The 21284-nt window shown below is 33.4% G+C and overlaps 2 protein-coding genes across 2 annotated transcripts; both read right to left on the bottom strand.

The window, feature by feature from the left end:
- Positions 1-16425: 16425 nt before the first annotated feature.
- Positions 16426-16973, bottom strand: LOC143614468 (uncharacterized). Its single transcript, XM_077087900.1, has 2 exons — positions 16503-16973; positions 16426-16431 (listed from the first exon to the last, which is right to left on the bottom strand). Exons 1-2 carry the CDS (start codon positions 16971-16973, stop codon positions 16426-16428), a joined length of 477 nt encoding a protein of 158 aa, XP_076944015.1.
- Positions 16974-19950: 2977 nt separating this feature from the next.
- On the bottom strand, positions 19951-20823 carry LOC143614471 (LOB domain-containing protein 12-like). The gene is made up of 2 exons (XM_077087902.1): positions 20662-20823; positions 19951-20310 (listed from the first exon to the last, which is right to left on the bottom strand). The coding sequence occupies exons 1-2, from the start codon at positions 20818-20820 to the stop codon at positions 19951-19953; spliced, it is 519 nt and encodes a 172-aa protein (XP_076944017.1). The 5' UTR covers positions 20821-20823.
- Positions 20824-21284: the final 461 nt, after the last annotated feature.

Below are 21284 nucleotides of genomic sequence, written 5' to 3'. Positions count from 1 at the left end.
GAAAGCCATATCCACATTTATTAAAGACCAAACATCTGAGTGAAATTGCGTGGTGTGAAGTCTAACACGGTAAAATGAGAGACCCTTGGGTATAGATATTTGACAACAACCGATTCCAGAGCATTGCCCATCATGCGCATTATGTGCATGGCGACATAGCCCAAAACAACCACTAGTAAAGTCGCTTCCCTCTGTCCCTTCTATCAAAGCATAATCGTCACAACCAATGACTGTGAACTTGTTCTTTGTTGAGAAAGGAAAAAGGCCGGTTGTGTTGGACCGCCAAGCGTACAAACCCACTTTTGTTGTAGCATCTGTAAGTGACTTTAGTAAAGACACGCAACTCTGAATCTGAAATGTTGTATATTCTGAAGTTCGTTTTTCCAAGAAAGAGCTTTGGGTTTTCATGATCAGAAGTGTTGCATGTCAGGTTAAACGATTGGTCTAGGGAACAATCTGTGCCAATACCAAAAGGGTACCGCACTGGATTGGACAGTTTGGTTTTGCTGTGTTGTTTTCGATAGCACCATGGAGGGCCATTGTAAGAGGAAAGATAAAAAGAAAAATAAGGAAATAACGTCTCTTTTGTCCTTTTTGTGTGTGTGTGTGTGACTTACTAACACAATTATCATATCAATTTACAGAGTTGGAGCTAATCCAAGGTCTTGACTATAAGTTGTGTCACTCATGGTCGAATAGCATTGGTTGATTTGATTGAATGAGATACGTCGAAGAAAGACCAAAGTTGATCTTGTCCTCTAGAGTAGACTATTAAAATGCTGTGAGAATAATAACGAAAAAAGATTCCTGTTTGTCCAAATAATTCTCTATCAAGGAACTTGTGTTATGGTTTAAGATTTCATGGTATAGAATACATATTAGACTTTGGTTGACCTTGTCGTCTATATAAGACTATCAAAATTTAAAATTTCCTGAGAAGATTCCAGTTGATTAATTCCAAATAAATTTCTATCAGGGGATCAATGGGTAGTACGTTACGCAGTTGATATACCTACGGTAGGTATATCAACTACTGAAATCATAATTTGGAAATTTTATTAACAATGATTTTCAAGGCAAAGATGATGTCATTGAGATAAAACGTCTTTTAGTTCCAATTCTTAAATAAGGTTGACTCTACTGACGGAGCTAAGTTATTTTTTCACTGTTTACTAAAATAATTTTCGGTTCATGCTTTTATCTTTTATCAATTTGAATCACTTTTTACCGGTCAGGTTATTGTAATATTTTTTTGTAATATTGGGCCAGGTCATCGACCACTTGACCGCACGCACCACAAACCTTAGTGATTAGGGGAGAATCATTTTTCACTCTATCCCAAATCAAGCTTTTGTAATAAACACCGGTTATTGGCAAACTTAAAATCACTTTGAGAACCCTAAGCTTATCCTATAAGAGACGGGTTATAGACATTTATCAAAGCAAAAATCAAACAAAGATTTTTCAAAAGATGGAATTGAGAAGAGCAAAATTGGAATTTAATAATCTCAATTTTATGTTATTGGCCGATAATAATCCCAACCTAGTTTATTCCAACCAGTGGTCCCAAATTTAAAAAAAACTGGCTCTCAATGGTCCCCCGTTAAAAAAAACCTAACGAGGTTAAGTTTATTCCAAATTTCAAACTGATTTTTTAGGACTTTTGATTGGAAGAAGAATACGAGTCGATTGATGTAAAACTTAGCTTGAAACGATACTCCAAACAACTTAATTTTTGTTGATTTGAAGTTCAAACACCCGATTTGAAAACTAATCAAGCCATTTGAAGCATCATTTCGAGCTAAGTTTTACGCTAATCGACTCGTATCCTCCTTCCGATCAAAAGCCCTAAAAAATCAGTTTGAAATTCGGGAAAAATTTAACACCGTTAGGTTATTTTTTAACGGAGGACTATTGAGAGCCAACTTTTTTATATTTGGGATCACTGGTGATAATAAACTAAGTTGAGATTATTATCGGCCAATAACAGAAAGTTGGGATTATTAAAATCCATTTTCCTCGAGAAGAATCAAACATTTAGAAGAATATTTAATTGTTTCTAATTATCTTTTACAAGTTTTCAAAATTTCATATATACTTAGTAGGATCCTTCTAAATATGTCCCTAAAAACTATACCCATCCACCACCTCCCAAAAGCCTAAACAGGAAACACCCCTCCGCCACCTTAAAAATACCCTAAACCCTCCAAAAATTTAAACTAAAAGCTAAGCTAAACTATACCCGAAACGAGGGATGGTAGATAAACATTTAGGTATTTTTTACTATTTTTATTTTTAACCCTTTTTATATAAATTTTTTAAAGGGTTTTTTGAGTGGTCCAAAATAGTTATCAAATGTTTCTAATTTTAAAAAATTTCTCATAGTATTCAAATCCTATATCTATTATCTATTACCATATATAATAGAGATAAGAGAGAGACAGGGGAGATGTTGAAATTTAAGAGTTGTACAAATGGTTTTGCATATGTTACAACCCAGATGCAGCATGTACAAGCCCCAATCCCCAACTTCTTCAACACACCGATCGTTCAAAACTCAAAACCCGCTATCCGTATGAATTCAAAATTTAAAATCTAAATCTTGTCTTTCATTGTGACATTCATCATTTTCTAAACCCGAAAACCCGACCTGTTAACTTTGTTATATTTTGAATCCTTTAAAGGAATGTTTTTCATGTGATAATCATGTCCCATACTTGCTGTGTTGTTTTAATATCTTTAACGGTGTTTAAATCCACTTATCTTATGCTAGAAACGACCTAAAACGAACCGCATGGACCAAAGTTGCCAAAAACCAAAGTCTGACCGAACCCAATACCCTGCACAGTGCAAGGGTAAGCTTCACGCCGGCTGCGTGGCGAGAGCCATGGCTCAGATCAACAAAATCAGTTTGTTTTGATCGTTTAAGCATCCAAACTTTGAGTCTTTTCCATCCAAACCAACCAAGATTTATCCCATAAACATTTTATCAACTATAAAACATATTTTTCTCCATATTTCTTGTTATTTATGTTATTTAAATTAAAGGTTTTACTTTAATTTAAAAGCAACCAATAGACATTTTTGCATGAGATTCTATTGGTGGTGCCTTGTCACTCTCTCAAACTTGTCCCCTTCTTTTTGCCTATAAATACCAACACTTCTCAACATTTTTTAGCAGCTCATCTCTTCCCTTCTCTCTAATATTTGGATTTGTGGAAGCAAATTAGAGTGCTCTTGCCTAAGTTGACTTTAAAAGTTAAACAGATTCTTTGCTTACTTTTCATTATGATTCAGGTAGATTTTTATTGTGTTTTCTGTTTATTGACTTCTTATAACATTTTTGGAATGATTTTCTTTCTTCAACTTCATTTGATTAGGGGGTTTCACCTTCCATTTACACATTTTAGTGTTACAAGACTATTTTGGTCAAATTTGGAATTTTTACTCATTTAAAGTTGCTGATTTTTATTTGACTTTTTTGTTGATTATTGGACCATGAGGATTTGTGTAATAATATGGTAAACATGTACTAACATCACACAACGAGTGGCATAATTTTTCATCATAAAAAACCATTCCAAAAACACCAAGAACTTAGGTTCTAATGGTATTTCAATTCTGGACAGAAGTTTGGTTGTCAAAGATTCGACCATAACTTTGTCATAACAAACTGAAATGGTGCAAGGCCAAAGCATATGATAAACTTCCTTGAGTTGTGGTGCCAATGGCTATTTAATTTTTGTTTAATTCGTTCGTTTGGCTTCACAATCATTGTTTTAGTTTTAGTACATAGATCTGAACCGATTAAGAAAATGGGTGCTTCAGCCAATCTCGAGTCCTAATTTGGGGAAAGTTTATAAATGAAAGATGTTCATAACATCCTAATTCAATAGAGTGGAGATTTTTATTACTTTTAGAAATTTATTTATATTTTTTAGTGTTATTCAAAGCAAGGACAAGTTCTGTCCAAAATTGATTAAAATACTTTTACTTGTTTTCACAGCTTAGATATGGTATATTGTTTGCTTAACCATTCTTAGCTAAAATTTCATAATTATTTTTCATATTAAAGGCAGATTGCAACGAACCTGGTCAAATATCATGTTCCAAGTCCGACGGGACCGAACACTCGTTTAAACCCGTTTTGACGTCTACACTAAGTTGTATTCGGTTAAGACATGGATAAATCAGAACCGAACTCGATCTAATATCGAGTGTCAGACCGATCAAACTGAAAACTCTCTTAACTTATAAAGTTAGTGGTTTCTCTTTCGGATTTCGGCAGCATGCAAAGAACTGAGCCCAATACTCAATTAGAGTTATAAATATCAAATGAAACCATCTAGACTAAATAATTAGCGCCGTATTTTCTTGGTTTTTTGCTTTTAAGATTTTATGCGTAATAATTCCTTTACGCTTATGAACTAAACCCTAAATTTGAAACCCAAGTTTAGTTTATTTACTTTTATTTATCATCTAGACTAAAGAGGTATTTGCTACGGCCAAATCTGTAGCTAAACGCAACGGACTTGGTCCATAGATACAAGTCTCGTAGCTAACTTATTTGCTACGGAATTAGAATTTTGCAACGATCTTAGATACCAAAAGAGACGTCGTTATTTTAGTTACATTAACTACAGATTTTTGCTAAAAAACTGTTGACTACGGATTGTTAGCTACAAATTATTACCTACAAAATTTTCCTACGTTTTTTTGGCTACGAACTTTTAGCTACTAAATTTTGCTACGAAATATAACTACGTAATTTTGCTACATAAATTTTTTAGCTACGAAGTTTGCTACCAACTTTCAGCAACAACTTTGGCTACGGGAATTGGCTATGCTTTTTGCTATGAAATTTAGCTACAAATTTTGAATGAGTTTTGCTACAAATGTAGCTACAGAAATTCACATGCTTTCGCTACGGATTGATCAAGGTTTTAGCTACGGATTTGGCTATAGATTTTGTATAGAATTTTCAATATTTTTTTTATATTCTTTTCCACTTTTCCCTATAAACAATATATTCAAAGTTTATAAAATATCATACTGTAACATCCCGAAATTTCTAAAGTAATATTTAATATATTATTTTGTCGGGTGAAATAAACGAGTTAGTGGAATGATAATAATAATAATAGCAAAATATGAAGACTTAGTAGGATAATTAGATGGGATTAGATATGGACCAAAAGGAAATATGGGCCTTCGGTCCATGGGCTTAAGGGAGTATAAATACCCCCTTAAACCCCAATCCTTTCCATTCCATCCATTTATCCATCCTAATCTCTACACACTCCAAAACACACACGACCCGAACCAAGATCCAAAGGCAAGGACCCGAGCTCGTTGGTGCTGGATCGTCGTGACGAACCAAAGCAACAAGACCAGCTCATGTTCGTAGTTCGACTCATTTACGGTACGTTTATATCGAGAACATGTTCGTTTAGGTTTGGATTAGTATAGAAATGATAGATCGGCGTTTGTATGGTAAAAACGAATCCTACAAAGCTAAACTTACTGAAAATGGTTATGATTTGATGGGTTAATCGATTGATAAAAGAACCCGTAACCTATATGCCTAAATCGCACCCTTTAAACATCGATGTTAGGTCGATTTGATGGTTGGGGTTTGTAGGCGCTGGTCAGACGATTCCGTGGATACCTAAATCGAGTTATTTGGTTAAGAAACGAAGGATTTAAGAACGAACAGTAGCTGTAGCCGACAACTTCGCCTGCAAGCTAAGTTCGCCTAATGAACTTCGCCTGCAAAGCTAAGTTCGCCTGATGACAACTTCGCCTGAAAGCTAAGTTCGCCTGATGACAACTTCGCCTGAAAGCTAAGTTCGCCTGATGACAACTTCGCCTAAAGCTAAGTTCGCCTAAGGTTTAACTTCGCCTAAAGCTAAGTTCGCCTAAGGTTTAACTTTGCCTAGAGTCAAGTTCGATTAGAAAATAAATTAAAACGATAAGTAAAAGTAATCTAATACCAGGCCACCAGATTAAATCAGGCGAGTATTGATACGTGTAACTTATACAGTCAGCCGAGCTCAGTTAAAGAAGGGATTTACAACTATCGGAGGAAGAAGCAGAGTTCAGGTGAGTTTCTAGCCCCATTTCCTTGTTATGTTTTCGGGGCTGTGTGCATACTCGATGTGAAGTGTGAATACACTTACCTTAAGTGGTAAGTGTATGCTATAGATGTTATACGAGGTATATATTTTATAATGCTTGTCGGTACGTGAACGATCTTCGGATATTGCACGTATCGCCAAGGATAGTAAATTCCAAGTGGTTGATAGCGTGTATGAATGTTATGATGTGACTTGTTTATTACGTAAATACTGAACTGATATGAAGTGTGATATAGGCAAGTAGAGGTAGAGTGTGTTAGAAGTGGCAAGAGTCTAGTAAGGGTGTTAGTGGCATAACGTGAGCGCGTGATAGGGAAAGCCTGTACGTGCCGTAGTTATTATGTGTGTATGATTGTTGATGTGAACTGCTTATTATGTAAATGATATGAAGCGTGTTGTAGACAGGTAGAGGTAGAGCGTGTTAGAAGTGGCAAGAGTCTAGTAAGAGTGTTAGTGGCATAACGATAGTACGTGGTAGGGTAAGCCTATACGTTCCTTCGTTATTAAAGTGGCAAAGTGGCATAACGTTATACGTTATTAAAGTGGCAAAGTGGCATAACGTTTTACGTTATTAAAGTGGCAAAGTGGCATAACGTTATACGTTATTAAAGTGGCAAGGTGGCAAAGTGGTAGGCGTAAATAAGAGGTTAAGTGGTAATGTAAGCAGGTTAGATAGTGGACTACGTGTCTGCGGATACGTATATGATGCATGTAGTGGTTGTATGATAAGTTGCTTGATTAACTAGAACTCACTCAGCGTAGCTGACTTTTAGTATGCACGCAGGTGATCAGACCAAAGAACTAGCATGAGGATGGCACATGGCATGGATTGAACGGCTGGCATCTTAAGATGGAAGAAAAGATGTTTTAAATATAATGATTTGTTTTATAGTATCAAAGAAGAGATTGAATGTTTTGTATCGAATGCTTCAAGTAAACGTTTCCGCGGAAGTTTTAATTAACTCTGATTGCAAGAACTGTGTTTATGAGTAAATCCGACGTTAAAGTAGGGCTACCGGGTTCGGGGCCTTACACATACCAAAGATAAAAATCCAAACCAAATAGCATAAGATATCCAACAGTACTAAAATAAAAACTGAAATTTAGTTTTACAATATAAACCCATATATCTTAACTTGATGAAAATTTTTCTAGCTGGTTTCATGACAATAGTTAAACTTTCTCATTAATTTGAGTACATGATCTCTTATTTTCTGTAATTTTCTCCAACGTTACATTTTTTTTCTTCTTTTCGTTCCAACCCGCTCTTTATTCTTATTCCAAGTCATCTATCTTTTCATTCCAACTCCGCTCTTTATCATGTGCAGCTCTACTAGGATTGGCTCCTGAGACTCAACACCACAATCTGTTCGCCACGTGCACCACAAAAACCATTACCATCACCATCAGCACCACCACTACCACGATTATCTTTACTATCATTCATAATGTATGCAACGGCACCCTACATACAAACAAAATTATAATAAGTTAAAAAATTAGCATTCAGTGATATACAAATTGCATTATATTATATATATCCGAAAACTATAAAACATAACTAAACAACGACATTTATGATTAGTCGTGCCTTTAAATCGAACAACAACAAATGCACCTCGTGAAGTTGGAGCGACTCGTAGAAATTGCACCTGAAAAGCTCAGTAAAACAAAAGAACCATGTGTTATTTTACTAATATTAAACCTGATGATGGGAGATCTAATATTTATATTGAACTTAAAAACATATTATGTAAGATGTCATCCTATATAACGAATCAATATCAAAAGAAGTCGAGAAAGTAATAGCCAAACCGGTAAATCGAAACTGTTATATTAAAAAGTCAAACTGCATATTCAAAGAAACCCATCAATTCAAGAAGTTTATAAACAACAATCAAAGGTAAATATAATGGACTCACAATGAAACAATTTTGACCTGACGACCCGTTGGTGATTATATTGATATCACAAGTGAAAACGAGGTCTAACATGTTTCATACATCATGTATTGGCCAAATAAACAAGCATCTCATCACAAAACACATGAGCAGATTCAAAATTTACAAGACTGATTTTAGCATGTAAAAGTGTATTTTATTACCTGAACAAATCATGGAAATAAATTATGAAAATTTTAGCATACATGGACTAGGTTTCTCAAACTATTTTTATTATAATTTTATCTTACATACAAAAACCAAAATAATTCAATCACTACAGATAGTACAAACAGTTCAACAGATTGCGCAACAAAAATTATTGACTTGGTTAAGCCACAATACTAATCCAAATCAAGCAAGACCAATTGGGTTAAAAGCTTAACTCAAAATGTGAAATTCCAAAAGTGGAACAAACCCATTTGGATGTCGTGAAGACAAACCAAAACTCGACTCCCAGCATTAGCTTTGACACATGTTTTTGTAAAATCATAAAAATCATTCAAAACTCGTCCAAAAATTACAAATCATAAATTTCTAAAAACTAGACTCAAAGTAGAACATAATGGAAAAAAATCGATCAAAAACAATCAATTATCATCGAGTTACAGACCAAACAATAAACGAGAACGAATCTGTCAGTTAACTTTTGTCATCAATACTCAAACTTTAACATGTTTATGTCATCTCTAGGGTTCTAATTCATCAATTAACATCATAATCATCAATATTATAGAGATTTAACATCTAGGGTTTTACAACAACTCATCAAAAACATGAAATCAATGCATAAACCTTACCAACTAGTGTTAGGAATGATGAGAATCACTCAAAGACACCACCAATTGCAAGAATTGAGGTTGAAGTATAACATCACTGAAATAGCTAAGATCATATAACGTCACTGAAGTATATATGTCAACGAGCCCACAACACGAACGCGTGTTTTTAGAAACAAAATCAAGTAATTGGCCGGTTACAACTCTAAAATTTTGCTTTGAACAATATACGTACAGGCCAATGGTGGAATGGCAATATTATCAACACCATGAACTAGACATTGTTTTCTGGTGGCGCCCTGAACGTTTCTGATGCATATACCATCAACTGGCAACCTGGCGACCTCTACAGATGCTCGAGCAAAGGTTACAATGTTCATGTCTTGATAATATTCAAACATCATTAGTCTAACCAATAACCACATAATATTTATGATCACAGATACGATAAAATTCTACGTAGAAAGCGGAGATAGGATTCTCTTGAGCATTGGCGGCACTCGTAACCCTTGCGTTGTGAGGGCTCTAACCAACCCCCCTAAAAAAATTTATGCTGAAACCTATAAAAATAATTACCATGACACAACAAGAAGAACCCACAAATCATTTTGTGTTCATAAAAAAAAAAGAAGTTAATTACTGGATCAATATATGTTGATTGCTATATACATATGTGTTAGTTATTGTGAGTACATGTGTATAAAAATCATCATCACCCGCCCATATTTGATGTAAATTGATTAATTAGAAGTAAATGAAAGTCAGCTGTATTGTAGCCGGCAAGTGACAGTACGTGTACTCAGCCAGCCAGCCAGCCAGCCAGCCTCTGAGATCAAGTTATTACCGCATTTAACACACACACACACCATATATATATAATTAAGTTACATCTGACTATTCCAACTCACCATTTTTATGGCGTAATGATTGATTGGGTCCATATCAGGCCCAACCATCTCCATCTCTTTTATTAAATTGCTAATGTTTTAACTCTTTAACCAAGTTGCATAATTATTGTAACTTACATAGCATCTACTCAACTAATTTTTTACCCAATGCGTCCGATTAGTGCAAATCGTTATGTACTTGTAGCATGCGAGTATTATGTCGCACATGCTACTAGCCAAACCATTGTCTACTACTCCTGTGATTTTATCACGGTACAATTCGTGTTTTACAAATTTTGGGTTTGACTCGGTGAAAAGATAGCTTAGGTTGCCCAAAAGGTTTTTTAGTATTTTTCAGAAACGTACCGCTCTCTATTGGTTAGCAATCAAATGAATTCTTCGACATCTTAAGTGCACTAGCTCTCATGGCTTAATGATTTTTAGCTCGTTTGCCACTTTATTTTCATGGTCGTATTGATACTGTCTGACACGTTATTTTGATTGCCATCCCTAGCTAGCTCAACCAATAGTTACTATGTTTTTCATGGCTTTAATCTCATCAGTTGGAGTACCAAGAAAACATTACGCAATTGCTCGATCTAGTTGAATACCATGCTCTAAATCATGTTGTTACTTAAATACGTCGGATCAAGTCACTGCACGAGTTACAACTATCTTCCTCTAGAACTCTCAAATTGTGTTGTGATATATTGGAGCTAGCTACTTACTTACTTACCTATCAATCTAGTATTTTATCAACACACAAAAACCTTGACATAAAGTGAAATTGCACTAATTTTGACGTTATTTTACTAATCTCGTGAAAATAACGTTAAAAGTGACGGACGGTTAATCAGGCATCATGTAGTGGCGTTGATAGCTGAAAGATAAGGGTACATGCACCGATCAGCCGGTGTCCCGATGATTGAGTGCCATGTGCCTTATGTCTAAGGCTTGATGCAAAACTACTATCGAGCCGGGGGTCTCACCGGAAGCAGCCTCTCTATCCCTATGGGGTAGAGGTAAGGCTGCCTACATCTTACCCTCCTCAGACCCTACCATAGCTTTGCTATTGGTGGGGTATACTGAGTACGATGACGATGATGATGATGAAAAACCTTGACATAAAATCGCATTTTATTCAAGATATGATTTCCACTCGTATTCTCAAAATCTGTTATGTTGCGCAGTTTAACTAATCAAACTTCAAGTCGATCAATGCCGCCATTTAGCTTGTGATCCATGTTAGAATAGTTACATGTTAAATGATCAGGTTAGTCAAAGTCACTAATTAACAAATTCAGGTAGTTTGCAGTTACTTTTTTAATGACTTATACATAACAATCATGTAGCACTTTTTTACTAGGAAAATAGAAGCCAAAAAGTACAGAAACTCTCTTTTTTACTTTTATAACTTTTACATTTGATCATAATCTAACTTTAGCTAACATGAGAAAAAGATTGATGTTACATGTGACGGTCCCATTTCGATCGGGAATATATTCCTACTGTCCAAATTCGTAGACACACGTCATTTAGTGTGGTACCGTAGAACACTTTACGACAAAATTGAAATATTTAGATGAAGATGTGGAGGGAGTAAAATATATATAGTAGTAATAAAGAAGACGTGATCCAAACGAAGTTATGAAAGGAGTCAACATCCGCATTACAATACATTAAAGACACCCTGCAACTAAAACATGGACATTATTATCACTTAATAAGTGTAGGGAACCAATATATAGAAATTAGTAATTCTGTAATTATATACCATTAATTGTAAATAGAGTTTTGTTTCTTTTTAAATATTTTCAAATCCCGTGGCAGGCAGGTTAGATGGATTCAAAAGTAGAATATTTGGTTGCTAAAGAAAAAGAATAATAGCCAATATACATTAGTAGTTTAAAAGACGTAATGCGTATGCTGGCGTATATTGTTAGAAAATACAATCTAAACTTATTCATATGACAATTATTTGATTATGAAATAAAGTCTGGTGCGGTCTTAAGTTAAACTTAATAGAATAAGATTTTTAGAGCATCAAAAACCATTTGTTGGCAAAAGAAACACATAAAAATTAATGAGGTGATCTATGTATGAATTTCAAGATTCCAGCACATGCCCAAATATTTTGTGTTCAATAACTCATTTATAAAAATTCCTATATTAGTATTATTAAAAACCAATAAGTAATATTACATTTTAGAAATTACAATAAATAAACCAACGGTAACATAATACTACACTAGGTCCGTCGTCCGTCAATGCATGTTTAGGATCACGATACTATACTTCGACTTGTTGCCTGAAAATGGGCACTACTTTTGAACACTCTACTGAGTGTATCAGTTATAAACTAAATATTGTGAGAACAAGTATAACAAAATTAACAATTACTAATCTCAATTCTAAAAATTTATAGAATGAAAAAAAAATAATAAAAGCATAATATTTATTTATCTCTCCTGAAATTTAAAAATCAATATGAACAAATTTTATTTGCGTATATAATTAACTTCACGTCTTCACATGTCTAAGTTTTTTTGTAGGTTATTATATTATTTAATGCATATATAATCTAAATGTTTGTATATGAACGCTTAAAAATTTAATAACATAAGAAAAATGGTTTAATGATTTTTTTATGTATATAACATACATACTGTACTGTACAAAACTTTAAATATATAAATCAGAAATAAAATTAAATAATTAGGTTTGTTTTATAATGTGTGAGGTCAAATGATCTAATAGGACGACTTCCGTTAGCTGGAAAATTTTTAAAAATATTATAAAAAATAGCTTCCGCAAAATTCAATTAGATGATAATAATCCTAAAACGACCATTACAAAATCCATAATAAAAAAATCTCATCCATTTGAAAAAAAAAAAACATTGTTCATATATATTCATACTTCGTACATGTTTATAGAAAAAGAGAGAAATCAAAGGAAAACAGAGTTAGCGGGATATACCAGGATATCATCAGACTTATTGGTGCCAGGTAGAGCTAGAGTAAAAAGAAGCCGTGAGGCTCAGGATAGACAGCGCCTTAATTGATATCGTATGTAAAAGTATACATGCATAGATATAAATAGACGCTATCCCTCCTGAGCTTTACAGATTCTTTTCTACTGACATGTATGTCTCGTCAACATCCATAACAAATCACATGCTATTTCAAACCTTCTTATAGATGTATGTAATCGTCTCTTCGTAGACACACACATATATATAATACATAGATATATATATATATATATTCCTATACATGTACATGTGTGGACTGTGGAGAGAGCGAAGGGGTATGGTCGTATTTATAAGGGGTAGGGGTGTATATGGGGCCCAATTTCCTGGCGAAATGAATTTGATGAATGAAAATATTGAATTGTAGGTTTGGACTTTAGAGCCAACAATTTATGGGTTTTTGTTTGATGGAAGGACGGACCCATTTGGGTTTTCTATTTGTTTATTTATGTGGCTTTTGTCTTTTATACCGTCAAGTGTATAAAAAATAATATGTTTTATATAGATAGTTATTCCATGTTATATACATAAAGTTATGGACTCGATCTCTAATATTACCAATAGTGGTCAAAACGTTATAACCCGTCAAACAAAGGCCGCTAAACTAGACGTTCAGGTAATAACAGGCGTGTTGACTTTTTTTTTTAAATATCCATATGTCCTAAATCCTAGTAAATAATAATATAACTTGACAATACATTTTTTTTAAATAATGACGAGTCACCAATGAGTTTTATCAAAAGTTAAAATAATAATAATAATAAATTAGTTTAACTGTCAGTAATCCATTGGTGATAAAATTACTGATAGATACCCAGCCCGTGAAATTGAGATTATCACTAATGGATTACTAGCAGCCACCAATGTTGGTAAACCTAAACAATGGTAGTTGAGATGGGTATTGCTTTCTAGTGGACCATCCATCAGTAATTCGTCAGTAATAGTGAAAATAAGATTTTGTTTGAGATTTTGTGCACGCTTTCAGTCATTTTTTGAGTGGAAAAGTGCATTGATGAACCATCTGCCAGTAATTCTTTGATGAAAAGACAGCCCATTAGGATTTTCAGTCATTGGCATTGGGGCTCAGTTTATAACAAGTGTTTTTGTCGCTAAATCTATCGGTTTATGATCTATATAGCAACGAAAACCTACCATTAATAGCAATCAAACATTAACTAATTCAAACAAAAAAGAATATGAATTATTCGTTTTTTGTACAACGCCTATAACTACAATTCTTTTCTTTCATCTCCCCAAGCCTCCCTAATTTTCACATATATGTTAACCATTTTTAACTACTTAATGGTAATTAAAATGTTGGATTTAGAGATCTCGGGATTAAAATCCGCCATAAATGATCTTTGAATCATTGTGTGTGCTAGTCCACATTACCTATATCTTGAGAAGTGCACATCATTAGCAAGAGTTTCTGTATAGCCCTAATTTTGCGAATGAAATTGAGCTGGAAGATACACATCGTAATACATCAGTACTCTCGGTGCACGAGCTAGGAACACACTCAAGGTATATAGTGTATGTGTCACATCTTCCTGGTTGCATTAAAGAAAATATAATTTAGTACACATAGTAACCGGTGAACATATAAATCCAAATATGTAGTAATTAACATACGTAATAGTGACTCGAAACTATCTGTATTTTATCTATAATGTCTGGAAATGTAATTCGTTTTACAAAGAAGATAATTTTTTTTCCTTTTTTAATAATGTGTCTTTGTATAACATATACTGGTCCACTAACATATGACAAGACATACTGAGACCCTCCATAAAAGGTTATTAGTGGATGGTACAACTGCAATCCGTGACATCAAAACATATGCATTAATGCATATCTTCACCAAGCTATTTCTAACTCCTCAATTCACCTTCTCATATCTTATTAAGGCGTACTATAGTATGCAATATTATACAAATAAGATATGACATCAAAACATATGCAAACCCGTAATCTAGATCGGCCTGATAAGTTCCCCCAAGGCCCAAGTTAATATATTTCTACTGGGCCGTGATTGTATCAATCCAACTCCTTAAGGAAGCCCATTTGGAAACAATCTACTTTTAGTCGTGCTTTTATATGGGCTTTAGTTTATGAGCTGGGCCTTATTTTATGAGGACACACATTTGTACTATGTAACGTACATATAACAACAAATCTGACGACGTGTGTCCACCTTGAAAGAATACTGTACGTAACACGCATTCTTTAAGGTTTTATTCTATTATAACAGCTATCAAGAAAGAGTCGTGCGTCCGCCTTTGCTATACATATTCATGAGCGTTTTACACAGGGCGGACCTAATTGTTGGTTACCATAGTCAAATGTTCCAAAATCCAAACTAACCTTTTTAGTGTTGTCTTGCATTCAAAACCAGTGTATATGTGAACATATATATGAAGGGTGAGCCGATTCATCACACATATTCTAAAAGTGACATCACTATATTGTATGAACCCTTGAACCAAAGTAAACATTCAAGAAAGGCAATGGGACGGATATTAAGGTATTAGATTAGATTTAAAATTTAACGGTATGAGATGTTTATAGTATTAGGTGATTCTCGACCCGGTTACTGAAACATACGTATGGACATGTTCTTTTTATTTTATTTTTCTTAATCCTTGGATAATAGAATAATATACTAATTCATAAGTTTTTAGTTTTATATTTCTAATTATAAGTTGGGTAACATAGTTATATAAAAATTAAAATAGTTCAAGAAATGTATTTAAAAATCAAAGTCATAATATTTAATGACAAACGGGTAAACATGATTTCCGACTGCTAATTATCCGACAAATAGCCAACGTATTAAATCTGCTGACGCGAGGTTACAATAATATAAGATTATGAATACAAATTACAAATCTTAGTCACATTCCTATTCCTAAACTACATAGACCAGCACTGACAGTTAAAGAAAATTCTAGTTAAATAAAGAAAGATTTGTTTTTTATGTTTTGGTATATACAGGCAAAAGAGATAGTGACATTCACTAAGCATGTCCATGTGAAAAATACCAACCAATTTGTGAAGATATTTTGTGTAGATATTTTGCCCATCACCTTTTAGTATCTTCTCATGATTATTCCCTTTTCACAAATCTTCCCTACAAAGAAATATCTATGGTCATGCTATAAAACTATCAAATAATTACGAATAATAGCATTTAAACTATGAGTTATATATTTACAAGTATTTAAAAAATGCCTTAACATGATTTGTAAGATATTTTATTGAATTTTGGCAATTTGAATATTTGATATGTTGACCTATTAATAAATGATAATTTAAAACACTTTAATTAGGATAAAATAAGTGATTATTCATTAGGGTAGACGTGGTTACCTCTTCATTGGATTGGACTCAGATTGTCATTTAGAAGTGTCATTAATCAGATTGTCAGCATGAATTATTATCAACTAACATGTCATAATCTGGATTATTAAAACCAACACATCAAATTGTTACCTTGAGTCTTGGTCTTTTGTCCGCATTGAGTTTTCGAACTTGATATCTTATCTTTCTAGAGAAGAGCCGGTTTTGACGTTTCTTTTTGTATTTGAGAACACTTGCTTCCCGTTTGATTTTGGCTTCATCCATCACAGGCACTTCTCCCATCTAAAACATTCAAAACTATCATAAATCTTTAAAAGGATGCACATATTAACCAATTTGGAAAGTTTAACACAAAATAAAGTACTAACATATCCGTTGTTGTCGGTAGTCGAATGAGTGAAATCACTGGCACGACAAGAACCACGGTCGGACCATGCATTGATAACCTCTTGGTAATTTAAGCTCAAATTCAAGCACCTTTTCTTCTCTTCATCTTCTTCGTCTCCTTCCCAAAGCGCGCAAACTTCTCCTTTTATGTTTCCAATCAAATCGACCAAAATACCCTCTCCATGTTCGGGCTTGTCTTGATCGCAAACCCCCGAAATTTGATCTTCGTTCATCGAGAACTCATCCCATTCTATCAAATGATCCCAACTCATCAACTCTTCATATGTGCATCTCATAACACCTTCTCCTTGGCCTCCTTCCTCTTTAATACCCAAACTGCCCTTGAAATCCAAAGGATTGTCGTTGTCGGTTTCAAAGAACCCGTGGATTACAGAATCGGGGACAAGTTGTTCTTCTTTCTTTGGAGATTTTAACAAAGAATTTGTTCCCATTTTTCCTATGTGTTTGTGTGCATGAGAAGGGGATGTGGGTGAATATTATGGGGTTTGGGTTGCCTGGCTAGCTAGTGGTTGCTCTTTTTGGTTGGGTGGGATGGTCTTATCTTCATCTGATTAATAGGATATGATACAACGTGGCAATTATGAATAATATAAGGTCAATATATTTCATATTTCTAAAGTATCCTATGGTATGGGGTTTAAAAGGTGGATAAAAGGCTTTAGTATTTCACTCTCTCTACATGATTATATTTTTGATAATTTGTTAAATGTATTGATTGATTTGTACCAAAAGCATGGAATAAGTAATTAAGCGCAACTTAAGCTCATATACATATACAAGACAAATTAAAACGCGTGATTAGGCCCTCATTATATTATTTCATAACCCTAAATTTCAACTTTAATCGCCTTAAAAATATATCGATAATTAGTGAATTGTTGATGCATGCATTACATATGGGTTTATAATGAAATTTATACATCGAATTTGAATTAAAACATGTACAAACAATTTGTTAAAGGAAAAAGGAGAAAGAAGTTGTTGGCCCACTTATGATCAGCCCACCATGAACACACACTTTAGATATTTCTTCTCTAGGAAGGATGGGCCCGAGGCGGATGGCAACTTGACAGCTTCTACTCTAGAGTGATGTTTTTCATGTTTGCATTGAATTGTTTTTTACTTTGGACACATAGTATTCATATACAGGGATGAGCTCGGTAGTCGATACTTAACTGATACTGGTCCAAAAGATCCCGATTCTGAATTTTCTAAAATATTGGTGCCAGTACCGAAAGTGCTCAGTAACGGTATTGTATGCAAAAAATCGATAAATACCAGTACCGATCCCGATATTTTCAAAAGCTTGATACCGGTACTAAAATGCTCGTTTCGGTACCAGTACAATACTGGCTCGGTACCATCACCGATACCATTTACTCATCCCTATTCATGTACATATGATACATAATAAATAAGGTGTTTTTATTTGTTGGAAAAAAATAATTAAAAGGATTTTTAACAGGTAGATAACGGAAAAGCATTAGTTGAATGCCCGCGTCTAGTCTTGTGCACCCGCATGCAATTTTTTTTTTTAACAGGAGATGATTTATTAAAAATAAAAGATAATGGTTAGAAAAGCTGAAAAGGCTAACCAAATATACAAGAAACATAATTGCATGAAGAGAAGTGAGATGTGTAACAACATAGTTCAAGAGATACTTGGCGTTTTGTTTGTAGTTACAATCCATAAAAACAAAAATGAAGTAATGAATCACAAATTAGCTCTTACTTTAAGTCAAATATAGCCTCATTCCTTCCACAATATATTTCTTTTGTCTAGAAAGATGACATCAATCAAGCCAATTATAAAATGTACGTATATATATGATTGAATTTGGATTTGTTAGATCATGAAGCGAAGAACAAAACGAATTCCAAATTGCTAATGCTACTCCACATTGATTGAAAAGGTTGCTCACCGTATATGTATCACATTTCTTTGTTACATTGGTTGAAAAGGTGGTTCACACATTTATTTGTTACAATTACTAACGTCTCGCCTTAATTTATAATATCTAGAAATGTAATGTTATTATCTATAACTAATGCTACGAGCTTGTCATAGCACGAAGTAAAAGTTTTTGCCTACTATGAGCGCATGCACAAGCTAGGCGAGTTTCCATGACTTGTTTTGGATTACTCAAATATAAAATAAATAGCCAAGTCAGTTGATGTTGTGAAAAATTCTGAATATCACAACTGCAAATATAATGTAATATATCTATAGTTAACATTTTCAAATTCAATGTAATTAATTTGATATATAAAGTAATTATCAGATGCATGATGTCGATGGATATTAGGTTAGTGTATCTTTATGTGAACTTGTGTTACATGAACATAGTCATATCACATAAATACACATACACACACATTAACACCAAGACATGCAGACCAACACACTAGCACTAACATACATATAGACACGCTAACACAGACATATATGGACACTTAACACTAATAAGATTCATAAACTAATAAATTTTATTGATAGAAATAGAGATTCTATTGCAAAACAAAATAAATCTCTAAAACTTTAAAGATAGAGATAAGAACGTTATAAAGATTACCCAAGATGCATTCTTTGACAGATCGTAAAATACTTTATAATATTATTACACACTTATTGTGAAGCTTATGATAAAAAGCTTACGTTTTACATCTTTTATAAATATATTGCATTACAGAATAATTTCTTAGTATCAAATCATAATCTATCTAACTATATATATATATATATATATATATATACTATTAAAGCAAAATAATTTTTTCATATGGCATCATTATAGAGTGTCCACATTGGATTCCACATAAGCAATTCCCTTAAATACATTTTCCACCTAATTAACATTCATTAAAATGTATAACAATTCATTAAATGCATAAAACCCTATATCCATTATTTTTCATTTAATTACCATTCTAAAATCATATTAAGCTATTCATAAATTTAGAAAGACTAATATTTAACCTTTTACAATTCAATATAAAATTCTTCATTAATTTTATTTTATATTCATTTAAATCAATAACAAAAGTTTGACTATATAAGTCAATACAATGGCTAAAATCTTGAAAAATTATTAAATGGTGAAAATTAGGACAAATCTTTTATTTTTTTATATACATGTAATTCAATTTTAATACTTTAAGTTATAATTTGATTTAAATGAATATAAAATAAAAGTCATAAATAAAAATTATTATATGAAATAAATGAATTTATGTATTACATATAATAATTTTTATTTTTATTATAATTTTCACCCATGTGGAACACGGGATCTAACCTAGTATACTAATAAACAAAAGGAGTTGATGAAAACTGAAATTCATATTAAAGTAGTAGCTAAAAACTGAGACCTAACACAAGTACACAAAATGGGAACTGAAATGCAAGATTTATGTCCAAAGAGACTCTATTTTTAGAGGATCCTGGATTACATTAATGTTGTTCGATGAACTGTAGCTCAAGAACTGTGGCATCTGGTCACCAAATTCGTCTGTATTAGTGCCTGATAACAGCATCGATTTCGTGCCACAATCCACCATTGATGGATGAATTGCTGGCAGCTCCGGCTCCGGCTGCATCATGCACAAGATCTCAGTTTGAGCCATTGCAAGCTGCATTTGTAGCTGAGAGACTTGGTTTTGTAAGTAGGATATCGCACCCACACATCCGTATACTGGATCTCGCATTCTTGCGGTTGCTTCATACACCAGGCTGCTAACGGCATCTGCTCTCTGGTGAACCGGTAGCTCCTATATGTCATAAACATTAAGTTAAGAATATTTATATTTGTAATATGTAAAGATTTTTAGAACTGTAGGTTAAATTGTTCCCTTTGCAAGTTCTTGAAACTTTCATGATTTTCACTTCAAAAAAAATAATTTTTGAAACCATGACACAATAAGGGTTTCTTTGTGACATAATAAGGCTACATGTTTAATTAATCTAATAAAAAAGCCATCTTTAGTTACAAAAAACCTTACTTTTTTAAGGAAAACAAGAACCCTAATTTAAAAGATTTTGGTTCTTGATTGATCGCATGTATATAGACATACAAACATATATAGATAGATATTTAGAGAACGATCTAGAGAGAAAAATACCTGCAACATTTTGCTGACATTGCTAGCACCAAAGACCTTGTGAACAATGGCAAACTTATGAGGATCATCAGGTGGGAAATAAGGAGCAAAGATGCAGTCTTTCGCACACCGACGCCTCAACAGTTTGCAAGATGCACATGGTGAGCTTCCTGATCCCATTTGTTCTTTTGGTAAATTAAACTCTGGAAGTTATTAAATATGAAACTCGGCTGCAAGATGGAAGATGGTGATGAAAAAGAAACACCACCAAAAGTAGAATAAAGTATAAAAGGTGTAGTTTGGAAGAGAATGAGCTTTGCCACCACCCTATTTATAATAATACCCTTGTAATGAATCAAAACATCTATATATTAATTAATTAATTATAATACTCAATTTCTCCTTAAACCAGTTAAGAATTTATGTATACACTTAGTTAGCAAGTATTTAACTATAATATATTTTTTCAAGCACCGCCCATACATGTAATGATATATCTTGTACACACATGCATGTGTAACAATCAACACATGTGCACATATGTGTATGTATGTATATGTAATAACGTTATTCCTCTTGAAATCCAATCACGTAAACTATCAATGAGTGTTTAAGTAATTATATTAACATTAAAGCAATGTTTT

This window comes from Bidens hawaiensis, unplaced genomic scaffold (genome assembly GCF_021521415.1).
Source record: "Bidens hawaiensis isolate Kalapana, Puna unplaced genomic scaffold, B.hawaiensis_p1.1 tig00040072_1, whole genome shotgun sequence".
Lineage (NCBI taxonomy): Eukaryota > Viridiplantae > Streptophyta > Magnoliopsida > Asterales > Asteraceae > Bidens > Bidens hawaiensis.
This window is presented reverse-complemented; position numbering and strand designations above follow the sequence as displayed.

Bases quoted from the DNA above. Each gene is read 5' to 3' on its own strand.
- LOC143614468 (XM_077087900.1), bottom strand. From the start codon at position 16,973: ATGGGAACAAATTCTTTGTTAAAATCTCCAAAGAAAGAAGAACAACTT.
- LOC143614471 (XM_077087902.1), bottom strand. From the start codon at position 20,820: ATGGGATCAGGAAGCTCACCATGTGCATCTTGCAAACTGTTGAGGCGT. The intron at 20,311-20,661 runs GTATTTTTCTCT...TATGACATATAG, and splicing joins ATGTCAGCAAAATGTTGCAG to GAGCTACCGGTTCACCAGAG.